The sequence below is a fragment of the Podarcis bocagei genome, assembly GCF_964188305.1.
Source record: "Podarcis bocagei genome assembly, chromosome: 13".
In the NCBI taxonomy this organism is placed as follows: Eukaryota; Metazoa; Chordata; class Lepidosauria; order Squamata; family Lacertidae; genus Podarcis; species Podarcis bocagei.
The window spans coordinates 33069944-33085953 of record NC_138138.1 but is presented as its reverse complement, the minus strand read 5'-3'; the positions used below and the strand labels follow the sequence as shown (position 1 = coordinate 33085953).

At 43.2% G+C, this 16010-nt stretch overlaps 2 protein-coding genes across 7 annotated transcripts in view; one reads left to right on the top strand and one right to left on the bottom strand.

Moving 5' to 3' along the window:
• The window catches only part of LOC308570493 (butyrophilin subfamily 2 member A2-like), a 97920-nt gene that overhangs the window by 32821 nt on the left and 49089 nt on the right, over positions 1–16010 (bottom strand). The gene's annotated exons all lie outside the window — the stretch shown is intronic.
• The window catches only part of LOC308570564 (E3 ubiquitin-protein ligase TRIM39-like), a 121687-nt gene continuing 106197 nt past the window's right edge, over positions 521–16010 (top strand). For 2 of the 6 annotated variants that reach the window (XM_081165472.1, XM_081165474.1), the window contains exons 1-7: positions 521–675; positions 1840–1942; positions 3864–3974; positions 5007–5063; positions 13546–13602; positions 15629–15649; positions 15933–15953. In XM_081165472.1, coding sequence (XP_081021598.1) covers positions 1930–1942; positions 3864–3974; positions 5007–5063; positions 13546–13602; positions 15629–15649; positions 15933–15953 — 280 coding nt within the window. In that variant the 5' untranslated portion in view covers positions 521–675; positions 1840–1929. The remainder of the gene's footprint in view (positions 676–1839; positions 1943–3863; positions 3975–5006; positions 5064–13545; positions 13603–15628; positions 15650–15932; positions 15954–16010) is intronic. The other 4 variants (XM_081165475.1, XM_081165477.1, XM_081165473.1 and 1 more) reach the window with 3 other exon arrangements.

The following is a 16010-nucleotide window of genomic DNA, read 5'->3' as shown; positions in this document are numbered from 1 at the left end:
AAAACACAGCACAACCATCCTTTGAAATTCACACTGCTCCAAATTTTTCCATGCAGTTCTCAAGACAAATAATGTGTACAAAAACGCTAACACTGAGGTAAAGTGTGAATAAAAATACATATATATTAGTGAAGATAACATTAGAATGTTGTTTGATGCTGTCCTGGCTTCTACTTTATGGGTTTCCTTGTCCTGGGCTGGTTGGCTGCATCTGCCCAAGCCAGGCAGTCTCTGAGGGCACAAGAAAGCATTCATGCCTCAGGCATGGTCAGGGACAGTGTTTTCCTGGCAGGTGAACTGCTGTAACATGTGGAGAGCCACAGCACAGTGCCTGCAATTTGCAAATGTGCACACAGGCCCAGAAAGCTCTCTGTTCAAACACAAGGTACCCATCATAATGACAGGTGGTTTTTGCTAGCATATTTTCTCAGTTACAAACCAGTTTCATGTGTGTCAAGAGGGTGTTATTGCAAACAAAGATCCGTGTACAATAGCTGGATGGTTAATAGGTAACTAATCCTTAAGTTTTCCTGGTCAATGTTCACGTCATGTTGTGCTTTATGATTTCTCTACTCTCACTTTCATTTGTGCCACAGCACCATGCGTGTCGAATGCAATTCTCATTTCAGTAGCTGGGGACTGAACTTTGGAATTACTTCTAATGCTCAGGAAAAGGTACATTTTTGTTGTTGTTTCTCTCTCTCAAAATAACATGAAAATGGCTGATATATGGTTTAAAAGGGGGGTGGGCGGTGAGCAGTTCATGAAATATTTTTGGATTATGACCTGTTTCTTTGTCTCCCTCCCATTATATGCAAGTTAGTTCACATACCCTTGGATATCAAATTGTGTCACTGATTGAACTTTCGCCCTCCTGGTGGTTTATGGGACTCAAAAAAACCATGGTTTCAATAACAACACCCTGCATTAAAAATGCAAGGTACATTTTTAGCACTTGACAAGATAATAGATTGTATTATAATTCTGCTGGGAAAATTATTAAATGGTGGTTATGGTTACATACTCTGGTTGTATACTCATCACTGCCTTAAAATGCAGCTGTGTCATTCTTTTTCTCATTTCAGTTTGAAGCTGGTCTGAGGGGAAAAAACATCAAAATGCAGCTTTTCACGAGGAAGTTCAGGGTAGATCTATAATGTGGTTAATGTTTCATGTACACGGCTTTTCACACCATCTGTGGGAGTGCACTGGGTGCAGAGTAATCAGAAGTGTGCACCAGCCTTGTTGCACTAGTTTTGTCAGTGGCCTCTTGTTTGTAAAATGGGTTGTGTTTGTCTTATTTTTGCTTATACAGTTGTAGCTCAGGTTACAGATGCTTCAGGTTACAGATTCCGCTAACGCAGAAATAGTACCTTGGGTTAAGAACTTTGCTTCAGGATGAGAACAGAAATCGCACGGCGGCAGCAGGAGGTCCCATTCGCTAAAGTGGTACCTCAGGTTAAGAACAGTCTCAGGTTAAGAATGGACCTCCAGAACAAATTAAGTTCTTAACCCGAGGTACCACTGTACTATTTTCTTAAAAGATGGAGATGATTGAGATGATGGTGGTGATTTTATATAAAAAAAGCTTTCCCCACCTTTCTTATAACAGTTCATCCTCAGTGAAAGGTCAGTCCCAGAAAATCTTGATCCCTCTGAAACAGCCCGGTAGAAAGGCAGATAGCCGTGGTAGTTACAGTTATACAAAACAGGTTAAATGTGCTCTTCCTTAATTTTGAATCAGGTGGGCTGTTTTTGCATGTGCATGAATGTTACAGAAAGCCATTTCATGTTATTGGCACATATTTATTTTTGCTGGCATTGTTGCTGTTATTTCAGATCAGAACAGCCTGAAGAGGAACAAGAGACTTGGCTCTCACGGAATGTACAATTTTTGCTTCCTTCTGTGCTGTAATCCTGGGAACACCAATGTCTTTATTAGGTAAAAGGTTCAGAGAAACACCAGAAATGTGCTGTGTTGCCATAGACTTGGTAAAGTACTTAAATGCAGGCTATGAACCAGAACTTCATATGTGCTTGAGGCTCCTCTTGCTTCATAGCTGATGGACTTCTACAAATTAATGGGCCTTTCCCCCACCTCCCATAATTCTCATCAAGGAACCCTTACTTGTATATATCAGGTTACCAGAATCAGGAAACGTGTGCCTGCTTTCGGGGCTATGCTCCTATTACAGATGCTGAGGGAATCCAAGCAACTAACTCTATACCTTTTTGTAGTTCAGGATCAACTTTAAATCTCATTAAAACTCATCAGGAACTTTAAACTTTTTAAAGAAGTGTTTATTTGTTACTTCCTGTTGAAGTCATTAAGAGACAAAATACAAACTACATTATTCACATAAACATATCCAAAACGTGTGCTTATACAGGTCTCATTTCATCTGAAGAAAAAGCAGTGTTTCACATCACAATCTAGATTATGAGGGGAGGGAAGAGGACTTGCCAACTCCTTCCCAACCAGACCCAAAGGTGTTTTTTGCAGCATCTTCAGGAACAAACAGCACCAATGGGAGGGGTGGGGACTCAAGGTTAAACTGTTTTGAAGTCCTTGATCTAGAGCACATTCTGGATTATTTACATGGCTGCATTATTTACAGATTTTTTTTAAAAAAAGTCATTTTGAACTTTTTTGGGGGTAAAAAAAAAAGAACACAGCCTAAAAAGAAATATCTAAGGCAAGACTTTTCCTACATCCAACCACCAGCAAGTTAGAATTAGTGAAGAGGGCAAGGATCTGGAGCTCAGCCCAACAGACAGATAAAACAAAACTGTCTACAACTGCTGGCCACAGCAACCGAAGCCAATTGCAACAACTGCAATAAGATAGGCCCACAATACCTCACAAGACTGTTCTGCAACTCATATGGAGTCCACATATCACAAGGGGCCACAAGACACCCATTTTGATAGGGCCTTCCCATACTTTGAAAAGGAATTGAACCTGGAGCTGACTGCATTCAAAACCCATTTTCTACCACAGGGTGTTATAGCAGGATTTTAAAGGTTTCTATTGGTTTTGAATAATTCACTCACTATACCCGCCCCCCGTTTAAGAGCATCACATAATGAAGAAGCACAATTTCTAAATACCTTAAGTCTCTCTGCTTCAGGTAATGATGACTACTCTGTCCTGTGTGGGAGAGGGGGATGGCACAGCTTATGGTATGTGTAAAATTATATTAAATAGTATTTGATATGATTAAATAAATCATGTAAATTACAAATTGCATATTAAAACATATATCAGGGAAAGTAAATACAAAAATATTTATATTAGGGAGATTAATGTACAAAAATAGATTATACTAGGACAGCTTTTATAAGGAAAAATATGTATATTAGGAAAAACACACAAGAATCTGCACAAATTCGTGTGCTGATTATCCATCTATATATCTCCAGCTGTCAAAAACAAACTGATGAGAAAATGGGCCAAAGGGGTGATTAGAGAAATGAGAAATGAGAAACTAAGAGAAAGTGAGTCTGTCCTTAGCCATGGTCCACATATTTAAACATGCAATGCCCCAAAATGTGAGACATGGTAAAATCTATTGGGATGAGCATGCTAAGTCCTCAGCAAAGACATTTTCTTCTGCTTGGGCCGAGCTGTTATACTGTGTTAACTGTCCCGTATAACTGATACACTGAAAATGAAAATATGGGGCAATGCAGCCTAGAAAGATGTGATTCATTTACTACCTTCTTTGTTGTGTTTTTAGTATTCTGTTAGGAGCTGCACAGAGTGGCTGGGGAATGTATAAATAAATAAATAAATAAATAAATAAATAAATAAATAAATAAATAAAAGTTATATTAACTTCTTTGACATTTCTGTTTTGCAGGAAACTCTACCTCAAATTGCTATGCTTGGAACTCTGTTTTCTGGGCACTGCTTGCAGTAGCCATCATAGCTATTCTTGCTCTCATTGCCACATTGATTTGTTTCATTAAAGGTAAATATATGTTTGATAAAAGCAGTGGGATTTCTTCAATTTCCCCTTTGTTTACAGGTGGGAAATCATGGTTAGGTCTTTAAGTTTAGTTTCAGAAGTTGTTAATGAACCCTCAAAATGACGCCATAAATGTTTCAGAGGGAGAATGCAGAAGTATTCACCATGAAGAAATTGCATCTTCTTTTAAAATTTGCCTCTTTTTTTTAAAAAAGATGTTCTGAAGCTGGGGGCTGGGATAGGAATTCCTATTCCAGTTCACTTATTGGTTTGCCAAAATGACTCCCCTCGCAAATATCTTGTCCCTTTCATTCATGTTGCATTGCGAGCTTGGTCAAAATGCTTCTCAAATTTGGCTGAACCTCTGCAGCAAAATGAATGAATATGAAATATTTCAAGAGAATAAGGAAACACTTTTGTTTTAGGTGTATTTGTGTCATCCACTGTTTCTATGATTTTTAAAATGTATCAATGACTCATACTTCAAAGGACCCAGTTTTGCAAAATATTGTAAGCTCCCACTCAGTTCCATTTACAAATAAGTATCTGATACTCCCTGTTTGGTATTTGTTTCTGATTCTCCCTCAAGGAGCTTTGTGGCTCAGCCCCACTTCGCCTTGTTGCCCCTCCCTTACACCTACAGTCCACATATCCCCCAGGCTGAATTGCCTCTCCCAGTTCAGCTCCATGCTGAAGACAACCAAACTACAGGCCTGTTTGTTCCCTTCAGCTTTACAAACTCCAAGGCTTGTGGCTGTGCATCTGCACAACCCTCATCCTTGGCTATTTTGAGGCAGGTAGGGCGAAGGCTGAGGGGAGGAATAGGATGGCCAACCTGTCTTTTCTCTACCACTTTGGGAGAAATGTGCCTCTCTTTGCTCTTCTGCGTTTAGACTACCAGGATTCTCAGATGTGGCACACACTCTTAAAAATATAGTATAATAATAGCTACCTTCTCATCCTGTATTAGTAATGGAAAACACAGAGCCCATTTCACCCATAAACATGCATTGCCTTTCTGCGTTCCTTTTCCAGATAAATGTAAGAATTCACAAAGTAGATATGGTGAAGAAAGCAGAAGAATAATACCAGGTGAGGTTCCTGCTTGAGTAAATCAAATGATGTGCTTCTGGTTATTTATGTATATACATTTATGCTTTAAAGCACTGAAAACCAGCACTGCTGTACAGTGATTAAAGCTAAAGCAAAGCTGTGCATGCAAACTTCCATTCAGATTTGAAAAGCTACCCTTCCCACCAAGATTTCCTTTTGTATCTTTTTTATGGCAATGTTGGGCCTATCCATTACTGACTTTTGATGGGGGGGGGTTCTGGAATTGGGTGTGAATGAAACCGGAATTCTGAAACCATGGGAAAACCCTTCCCATAGGAGAAGGGCGGCTTGCCTATTTGGATATAAGTCTAGGAGAGTTTTTAGTGGTTGTAGTTTGATGGGGGAGTAAGCTAGCGCGAGGGACAAATTAGTAGCGGTTGCCTGCTGTGCTCTGGGAGGGTCCAGGAGTACCTGCGGGGGCACCTCGGTTTCCCTGATGGAGGTGACCCCTGCCGCCCTGAAAGGGCTGCTGCTTACTGTTATAGCACGCTGTTGCTGGATGGCTACCTAAACACTTTTCACATTCGTGCAGGTACTTACAAGACGGGCATTGGCAGGCTCCCCTGTTAAAATCCCAACATTGCTTACGACATTTTGTATCCACCTTACTAGATTTAGCAGGGTCCTGTGTTGTTTTTTTCAATGTAGGGACCCACATGCTCCATCCAGTAGTTCTGGTCATAGAATCATAGAATCATAGAGTTGGAAGAGACCACAAGGGCCATTGAGTCCAACCCCCTGCCAAGCAGGAAACACCATCAGAGCACTCCTGACATATGGTTGTCAAGCCTCTGCTTAAAGACCTCCAAAGTAGGAGACTCCACCACACTCCTTGGCAGCAAATTCCACTGTCAAACAGCTCTTACTGTCAGGAAGTTCTTCCTAATGTTTAGGTGGAATCTTCTTTTTTGTAGTTTGGATCCATTGCTCCGTGTCCGCTTCTCTGGAGCAGCAGAAAACAACCTTTCTCCCTCCTCTATGTGACATCCTTTTATATATTTGAACATAGCTATCATATCACCCCTTAACCTCCTCTTCTCCAGGCTAAACATGTCCAGCTCCCTTAGCCGTTCCTCATAAGGCATCGTTTCCAGGGCTTTGACCATTTTGGTTGCCCTCCTCTGGACACGTTCCAGTTTGTCAGTGTCCTTCTTGAACTGTGGTGCCCAGAACTGGACACAGTACTCCAGGTGAGGTCTGACCAGAGCAGAATACAGTGGCACTATTACTTCCCTTGATCTAGATGCTATACTCCTATTGATGCAGCCCAGAATTGCATTGGCTTTTTTAGCTGCCGCGTCACACTGTTGACTCATGTCAAGTTTGTGGTCAACCAAGACTCCTAGATCCTTTTCACATGTACTGCTCTCAAGCCAGGTGTCCCCCATCTTGTATTTGTGCCTCTCATTTTTTTTGCCCAAGTGCAATACTTTACATTTCTCCAAGTGCAATACTTTACATTTGTTTGTTTTTGTCCAGTTCTCTAATCTGTCAAGGTCATTTTGAAGTGTGATCCTGTCCTCTGGGGTGTTAGCCACCCCTCCCAGTTTGGTGTCATCTGCAAATTTGATCAGGATGCCCTTGAGTCCATCATCCAAGTCGTTGATAAAGATGTTGAATAAGACCGGGCCCAAGACAGAACCCTGTGGCACCCCACTAGTCACTCTTCTCCAGGATGAAGAGGAACCATTGATGAGCACCCTTTGGGTTCGGTCAGTCAGCCAGTTACAAATCCACTGAGTGGTAGCATAGTCAAGACCGCATTTTACCAGCTTCTTTACAAGAATATCATGGGGCACCTTGTCAAATGCTTTGCTGAAATCAAGGTAGGCTACATCCACTGCGTTCCCTTCATCTACCAGGCTTGTAATTCTGTCAAAAAACGAGATCAGGTTAGTCTGACATGACTTATTTTTCAGAAATCCATGCTGACTATTGGTGATCACAGCATTCCTTTCTAGGTGCTCACAGACTGTTTGCTTAATGATCTGCTCCAGAATCTTCCCTGGTATTGATGTCAGACTGACTGGGCGGTAATTATTTGGGTCCTCTCTTTTCCCCTTTTTGAAAATAGGGACAACATTTGCCCTCCTCCAGTCTGCCGGGACTTCGCCTGCTCTCCAGGAATTCTCAAAGATGACTGCCAGTGGTTCTGAGATCACATCTGCCAGTTCTTTTAATACTCTTGGATGCAGTTCATCTGGCCCTGGAGACTTGAATACATCTAAACTAGCCAAGTATTCTTGTACTATCTCCTTAGTTATTCTGGGTTGTGTTTCCTCTGCTGAATCATTTGCTTCAAATTCTTCAGGTCGGGCATTGTTTTCTTTATCGGAGAAGACTGAGGCAAAGAAGGCATTGAGGAGTTCAGCCCTTTCTGTGTCCCCTGTTTGCATTTCACCATCTTCTCCTCTGAGTGACCCCACTGTTTCTTTGTTCTTCCTTTTGCTACGAACATACCCATAAAAGCCTTTTTTGTTGCTTTTAACCTCTCTAGCTAGCCTGAGTTCATTCTGTGCTTTAGCTTTTCTGACTTTGTGTCTACACGTGCTGGCTATTTGTTTGAATTCCTCTTTGGTGGTTTCCCCCCTTTTCCATTTTTTGTACACATCCTTTTTTAATCTTAACTCAGTTAAAAGTTCTTTAGAAAGCCACCCTGGCTTCTTTAGGCACCTTCCATATTTCCGTCTCATTGGTATTGCCTGACGTTGTGCTTTTACTATCTCCCTCTTAACAAACTCCCAGCCATCATGAACTCCCTTTCCTTTTAGTATTACTGTCCATGGGATCCCACCCAGCACTTCCCTAAGTTTTATGAAGTCGGCTTTCTTAAAGTCAAGAAATTGAGTCCTAGTATGCTTGGCTGCTCCTTTCCGCTGTATAGTAAACTTCAGAAGAGCATGATCACTCGCGCCTAATGATCCTTCCACTTCTACCCCACTAACCAGGTCATCATCATTGGTTAGGACCAGATCTAAAATGGCTGTTCCTCTTGTTGCTTCTCCCACTTTCTGGACAATGAAGTTGTCTGCAAGGCCAGTGAGGAATCTGTTTGACCTTATGCTCTTGGCTGAGTTTGACATCCAACAAATATCCGGGTAATTGAAGTCCCCCATTACTACTATCTCCCTTCCTTTTGCATGCTTGGCCATCTGTTCCAGGAAGGCATCATCTATGTCCTCCGTTTGGCTTGGGGATCTATAGTAAACTCCCACAATGAGGTCTCTGTTATTCTTCTCTCCCTTAATTTTGACCCATATGCTCTCACTTTGGCTTTGAGGTTCTAAATCTTGGATCTCTTCACAGGTATACACATCCCTGACATATAACACCACTCCTCCCCCTTTCTTGTCTGGTCTGTTTCTCTGAAATAGCTTGTATCCCCCCATTATTACATTCCAATCGTGGGACTCATCCCACCAGGTTTAAGTGATGCCTATTATGTCATATTTAGTTTGCTGTACCAAGAGCTCAAGCTCATCTTGTTTATTTCCCATGCTTTGCGCATTAGTGTACAGACATTGAAGTCCATTAATCATTCCCCCGTGTCTCTTATTTAACGATTTTTTCCTCCCACCACTAGGTCTGCGTGCTGTTTGCTCCATTTGGTCTATGACATTTGGATGATCATCTTCATCAATTGATAGACTCCTACCTTCAGGAGCACTGTCTCCCTCCCCCACATTAGTCAGTTTAAAGCCCTCCTGATGAGGTTTCTGAGATTTTTGGCAAAAACATTTCTCCCAACCATTGTGAGGTGCAGCCGATCGCTTGCCAGAAGTCCATCTTCAAGAAACTGCAGTCCGTGATCTAAGAATCCAAACCGTTCCTGTTTACACCATTTGCGAAGCCAGCTGTTCACTTCCACTATTTTTCCCTCTCTCCCTGGGCCACGTCGTTCAACTGGGAGGACAGATGAGATGACAATTTGTGCCTTTAATTGCTTCAATTTCCTGCCTAGAGCCTCGTAGTCTCTTTTGATCTTCTGGAGGCTATTGCTTGCAGTGTCATTGGTTCCCACATGAACCAAGAGGAAGGGGTATTTGTCTGTGGGTTTTATGATTCCTTGCAGTCGTTCAGTTACATCTTGGATCTTAGCCCCGGGGAGACAGCACACTTCCCGAGACATCTTGTCAGGCCCACAGTTACTGCTTCTGTTCTCCTCAGTAGGGAATCCCCTATCACCACTACACGCCTCCTCTTAGGTTTGGTCGGGGTTCTTCCGTGAGCTGTCCGTTCCAAGGTCGCCTGCACATTCCCTGAGGACTGACTTTGCTGCTCGTCTACATATACCTGATCGACTGTAATGAGGGAGAGATCCTCAAATGGAGTCTGCTCTTCGTCTTCCATGCTAGGGGAGAGGACCTCAAAGCGATTGTGTATTTCTAAACAATCAGAGTGAACCCTGGGCCTCCTACTTCTTTGAGTCACGTTTCTCCATATATCTGGCTCCTGTGTTGGTGAACTAGCCTCCTTCTCAGGGCAGTCACCTGTCTCCTCCTTGGTGGAGACGGTGTGCTCTGTTGCTTCCAAGAAGAGCTCCAGCTCTCTAATTCTTTGGAGCGTAGCTACACGTTCCTCCAGTTGCTGGACTTTGTCTTTTAAGAGGGCAATCAACATGCAATTGCTGCAGGTTAAGCTGCCTGCAACCTTTGGCAAGATGGCAAACATTGCGCAGGAACCGCAGGCGACTGCAGCTGTTCCCTCCCCCTCCATCTTGAGAACGTGTCATTGGGGGTGGCTACAGCGGTCCTCCATCATAAAAAGCGTGAAGACAGGACAAATAACTCCCCCCACAAAAAACCTAGGTCTCCCCCAACAAACGTTTGAGACTAGCTCCCCTAAATCTAAAAGATGGATCAAACACACACACACACACACACACACACACACACACACACGAAAGCCCTTTTTGCTCCTTCTTCAACTGCTGCCCTGCAAGCTCTGATAAGCTCCTCCCACAGCTAATCACCTGCCTCAACAGAAACCCTGCCCCCTCTGACCTTTGCACAGGGAGAGCAGCTAATCAGCCACAAAGAAACACACACCCTCAGATCCCAGCAGGTGGTCGGCAACAGAGAGGCATTTCTACAAAAGTCCTCATCATACATTAGCGCAGCTGCCTCCCCCGCTAATTCATTGACATGCAGCATCTAGGCTGCCAAATGTAATCCGCTTTTGGGATAACATCCCGCAACCACGCCCATGAAGACCTGGAACCCATTAAGCCAGTTCTCAAAGGTGCGCTCTGCTCGGGGTGACCTATGGCTTTTCTTCCCGTAATATCGCTTTTTCTCCCCTTTCCCAGTCATTTGGGCTGGTGGTAGCAATGTAAACATATCTATGAAGTCACCATCGAGTATCTTAGTCCTTTTCTTTTTTGAAAGGTGGTTACCCAAGATGAAATAAGTAGACAAGTTAGTAGAGATTTTAACATCTTCCACGAGTGCACTACCCTTCCACTCCAGGGTACCGTTAAAGGTTTTTCGGTGAGAATTGGCCCTTCTCTTGTGAATCCACAGAGGGACCCCAGCTAAATCCTCTCCTTCCCCCCAGTAGCTCTCCATGGGGGCATCGCTATCACCCTCTGATGAAGAAGTACCTGTTTCATCCTCTGAATCCGACAGGTCGCTTCTCTTACTCTTCTTGGAGGCGTGTTACCTCTTAGCCTTTCTTTTTCCTCCCTGGGAACCGCTGCCCTCAGGGGCTGGGTCACTGGGTGCCGGTGTTGACTGCTGGGGAGGTATTTCATCCTCCGAGGAGGACCCTGACGCACCCTCGGAAGGAATAGGCTGAGATGGTGAATCCTGAAATACCCTAGGAATATCAGTTACCTGCTGGTTACAATTGGAACAGCCCGGCCTTGATGATTTGGGGCCTGCCCCAGAAGCGCTGGCCTTTGCGGTGCCGGACTTTGACTTCTGTGCACGCGAAGATTGAGAACGTGTTTGTGGCCGGTTGCCTGACCCGCCGGCAGCTTGCACCATGCTGGAAGCTGAACCTGAGGAGCCCGCACGAACCTGCTCACTGGGAAGGGTGTCCGGGATAAAGTCCTGTGAGGCCACCATTGCTGAGGAATTACCGGCAGCCACTGGCCTGCATTGTAAATAAAAGGTTTCTATGGCAGAAAAGAATTGAGCCATGGCCTGAGGGTTGCAAGGCATGGCGGGAGTGTGAGAACCACCCTGCCCTGCGTTTGGTGTTTGAGAATTGCCCCTGTTAGCCATGCTAACTTGGTAATCAAAAACTTGGTATCAAAAGCAAATAAAGATTAAGAGGCAAAGCAGGTAGTAATGTGAACAAAGCAGTGTAGAAGGCAGTAAAGTACACCTCAGCTGCCCAGCCCACCAGGACAGGAAGCGTAACCAGCCCACGACAGAGCCAAAGGAAACTAGCCCTCTAATTTAAAGGTAAGTATATCAGGATGAAACCTCAAGGATATTGCAACAGAAATAAGCTGTAAGAGTTAAAGGTCCAAATAATGCCTATGCACTGAGGATTTGTCTTATAAATTATTCACCCAAGCCACTGGCTTATAAAATTGTCTTATGAATTATTCACTGTGATAATTTAGCTTTGCAAGATATACTCCAAATGAATTAAACTTGTAACTGATGCACTTTAACTAAGAATTGAAGAGATAAGCACCTTCAAATGACTTCCCTCCCTAAATGGATTGCAGGTTAAATACGCACTTGAGTATGCGCTGCAGGGCCTTATCAATTGCGGAGATCAGGCTGCACCACCAAGGAAGCTCCCTTGCACTGACAGAACAGCTAAATTGTGACAAGCAATGTGCTTCAAGCAAGCCACAATGAATTATAGATGAAGCCCCTTTAAATTTTGAGCAGTATGAATTAAGCTTTATAAATAGGGCACTCTTATAAAAGAAGCAGGGGAAAACAGAAGAGTTGCTGAGCGCAGCGCCTATGATTATCCCTTAACGTGCTGCCTCAATTAAAACCCATCAGAAGCAGTTTAAATGCAGTGGTTGTCTCTCAAAGCCAAAAGTTATTGCAGGACAGCTGTACCGAATAGTCCTGTTCAATAATCAGCACTGGTAGGAAAGGCACAATAAGCGACAAGCTATAAGGTAAAATGCTAGCAGCAATCCAAACAAAGTAACCCTAGCGAGGATACGATGTCACGGTGGTTCTCACAAGATTAACACTAACAAGAACACAACGTAGCCTTTAAGGATATGGATGTATGAACTGTAGGCAGAGCGTTGCCTCACCTAAAATGGTCGCTACAGAGCGACCACGTGGTCAAACCAAAATGGCGGCCGAGTTGGCTGTAACCACGGCAACAACTAACGCCTAGCTTGCACAGAGCCGCGGAGAGTAATCACAACAGGCTGAAAACGATTAACAAAGAATGCTTGCCAGCCGTAGCCAAGCCCGGCATGAATGAAGACGCCTCGCACTAAGCCGGGAGGCCACACGGTTCCTGGAGCTTAAAGAGCAAACCCGGCAGCTATTTCATAAAGGCAGGAGCCCCCCCCCAGCCATTGTCGCCCACCCAGCGTGCTAAAATTGGAGGCAAATTGCAAGCAAAAGGCGAAACGCCACCCTCTAATACTCCAAGACGCTTGGTCCCTGAGTGCTAAGATCAAACCTGCCGTGAGTGCTGCAGCGGCTCATGGTCGAAGATCCGCCCCTGCAGTCTCCATGCCTGGGAGGCGAAAGTGTGGGTTGGTTCTGGGATGTCCCCCGACCCAAATAGAGTTGTCGCAGCGGAAGCTCCATGCCGCGCGAAACCAGTCACGACGATGGCTACGGAGGTAGCGAAGATGCAGAAATCTCTTGCTGCGGCAAGGGAGAGAGCCCCTGGCAAGGAACACGGCCTCTGTGGTGGCAACGAGAGCGGCGCGCCGCAAGAGAGAGAGCCGGCCAGCTCGTGAGCAGCTCACCCAGCGTTACCCTTACCGCCTCTGGAGGCAAATGACTCTCGATGCTCAGCGCTGGACCTCTCGACGAAGGAGCAGAAACAAGGAAGGAAACCTGTAAAATGCAAAGGAAAATGACCCACAGTAGCCAAGAAAACAGCGAAGAACCAGGAGACCAGGTACAAACCGCAGCTGGAGTGAGGAAGGAAAGGGGCGCTCTCGAGCCGCGCCGATCTTAAGTGACCCAAGCCCCGCCCCTGCAGCCAGCCGATTGGCTGGCCCTGGGGCTGACGCTGCCCGAGGATTCCTCAGGTCGTGTGGAGCCGCAGCCAGCTCCACACAGATGTTGGTGGCTGTGAGCCCGCAACCCCCCCTTATGTCGGGAGTGGCTTTTTGGAGAAATGTGCCTCCCTTTGCTCTTCTGCATTTAGACTACCAGGATTCTCAGATGTGGCACACACTCTTAAAAATATAGCATAATAATAGCTACCTTCTCATCCTTTATTAGTAATGGAAATCATAGAGCCCATTTCACCCATAAACATGCATTGCCTTTCTGCATTCCTTTTCCAGAGAAATGTAAGAATTCACAAAGTAGATATGGTGAAGAAAACAGAAGAAGAACACCAGGTGAGGTTCCTGCTTGAGTTAATCAAATGATGTTCTTCTGGATATTTATGTATGTACATTTATGCCTTAAAGCACTGAAAACCAGCACTGCTGTACAGTGATTAAGGCTAAAGCAAAGCTGTGCATGCAAACCTCCATTCAGATTTGAAAAGAAAGTACCATCAGAAGGAAGTGTATAGGGAAAGGAGGATTAGTCCTGAAAAAAAGGCAGAGGAATTGTTGTGGTTAGGAAGGGGGCTGGGGGCGAGCAGGCAATGATTCAGATGCACCTGATCCAATCCCCCCAGACCAATGTTGTACGTCACAGTACACCTTCTGAATCCAAGTCCTCTCAGGCATTTTAGTGGTGATGAGGGAATTTCCCCTTGCCAATGAAAGGAACTTTTGTGGAGGGAATCGGATGGTGTACAGCACAGGACATATTATCCTCCCGGCTGAACTGCCTCTCTTGCTTCTGTTGCATATTGAAGACAAGCAAACCAGAGGCTGGAATTTCAGTCAGCCGGAATTAACATAAAGTGAAAGCCTTTGCAGATGACTTGGTATTAACCATAGAAGAAACGTTAACCAGTGCTAAGGAAGTATTAGAAGAGATAGAACAATTCGGGCATGTAGCAGGTTTTAAATTGAACAAAAAGAAAACTAAAATGGTAGTTAAAAATATGAAACAAGACTTGGTGGATATGTTGCAGCAACAGATCTGTATAGAAGCTGTCAAAAAAGGTAAATATTTAGGAATATGATTAACATCAAAGAATATAGACCTTTTTCAGAATAATTATACACCGGTGTGGAATGGAATTAAAAGAGATCTTGAAGTATGGGTAAGGATTTCTGTCATTAAAATGAATGTGCTACCAAAGATGTTATTTTTATATCAAGCAATTCCAATAATCAAGGAATGGCAGAAGATGGTTTCAAGATATATCTGGCAGGGGAAGAAACCAAGAATTCAATATAAGTTGTTAACAGATGTTAAAGAAAGAGGGGGCTTCGCCCTGCCAGACTTGAAATTGCATTATGAAGCATCTTGCCTCTACTGGTTAAAGGAATGGATGTTGTTAGAAAACTCAGATTTGTTGGATTTGGAGGGTTATTATAATAGATTTGGTTGGCACGCATATTTATGTTATAACAAGACAAAAGTCCAAAAAGGATTTGGTAACCATATATTCCGAAGATCTCTATTTGAAATATGGGATAGGTATAAAAAACCTATTAGAACGTAAAACACTGTGGTGGATTTCCCCATTAGAAGCGATGAGTGTGAAAAAGACAAATATGAGTAAAAATTGGGTCACATATGAAAAATTAATACAAAAGGAAGGAAGTAAATGGAAACTGAAACCCTATGAAGAGGTTAAAGGATATGTGGATGATTGGCTGCACTATCGCCAAGTCGATGAAATGTTTAAACAGGATTTGAAGGAAAAAGCATTTTTACTTGGCATTGTAGGGGAGGATATTAACAGACAGAATTGTAAGTTGTTTTTATATGCAACAATGGCAGCAAGAATATTCTTGGCACAAAACTGGAAGCAAGAAGAATTACCGACGAAAGAAGAATGGCAAATGAAATTAATGGACTATGCAGAATTATTAGATAAATTAATAGGAAGGATTCGAAACCTGCGGGACCAAAGATTCTTAGAAGACTGGAGTAAATATTTGAACTATTTGAAAAGCAATTGTAATAAACAGATTACACTAGTAGGACTGCAAGAAGTTCTGTAAGGAGGATTATGTGAAATATTGCAAGGAAGACTATGAAGAGAATTATCAGTTAATGATAATTAAAAGTAATAGAGAAACTAAGACATGCAGAACAAGTGATAAAGAACGGAAAATCTTCAGAGGTTGTTTACGGAAGTCTAAAATATTGTATAAGATAAGAAGTTATGTTAAATGACTGTTGGAAATGATATGTTTAAAAATTAATAAAAGTGTGTGTGTGTGTGTGTATATTTCCATATATATATGGAAATGTAATTTATTCTTTTTTTTGCTCCCCTGCCCTCTTTTGCAGATGAACTAATAGAAGAGAATGGTAAGTCTTGCAAAATCTTTCAGATTTTGCCATCCCATATATGTTTACTGAGCAGCTTGGGTCTGCTAGAACTTTGAACATGCCCCAGAACTATATCATACCCTCCAACATTTCTCTGATGAAAATAGGGGCATCAAGTGTCTAGTTTTGGTTTTGATCTGTGCAATTAATGTTGTGTCATTGCCAGCTTGGTCTTGACATGGCAGATAGGAGTGTTCTGTGTCTCTATAAATTGGAAAAGAAATGTAATTCTTTCTTTTCTCTCTCCCCGCCACTTTTGCAGATGAATTAAAAGCAGAGAATGGTAAGTCTTGAAAAATTTTCAGTTTTTTAACATGCAGAATCCAAGTGACTTCCTCCA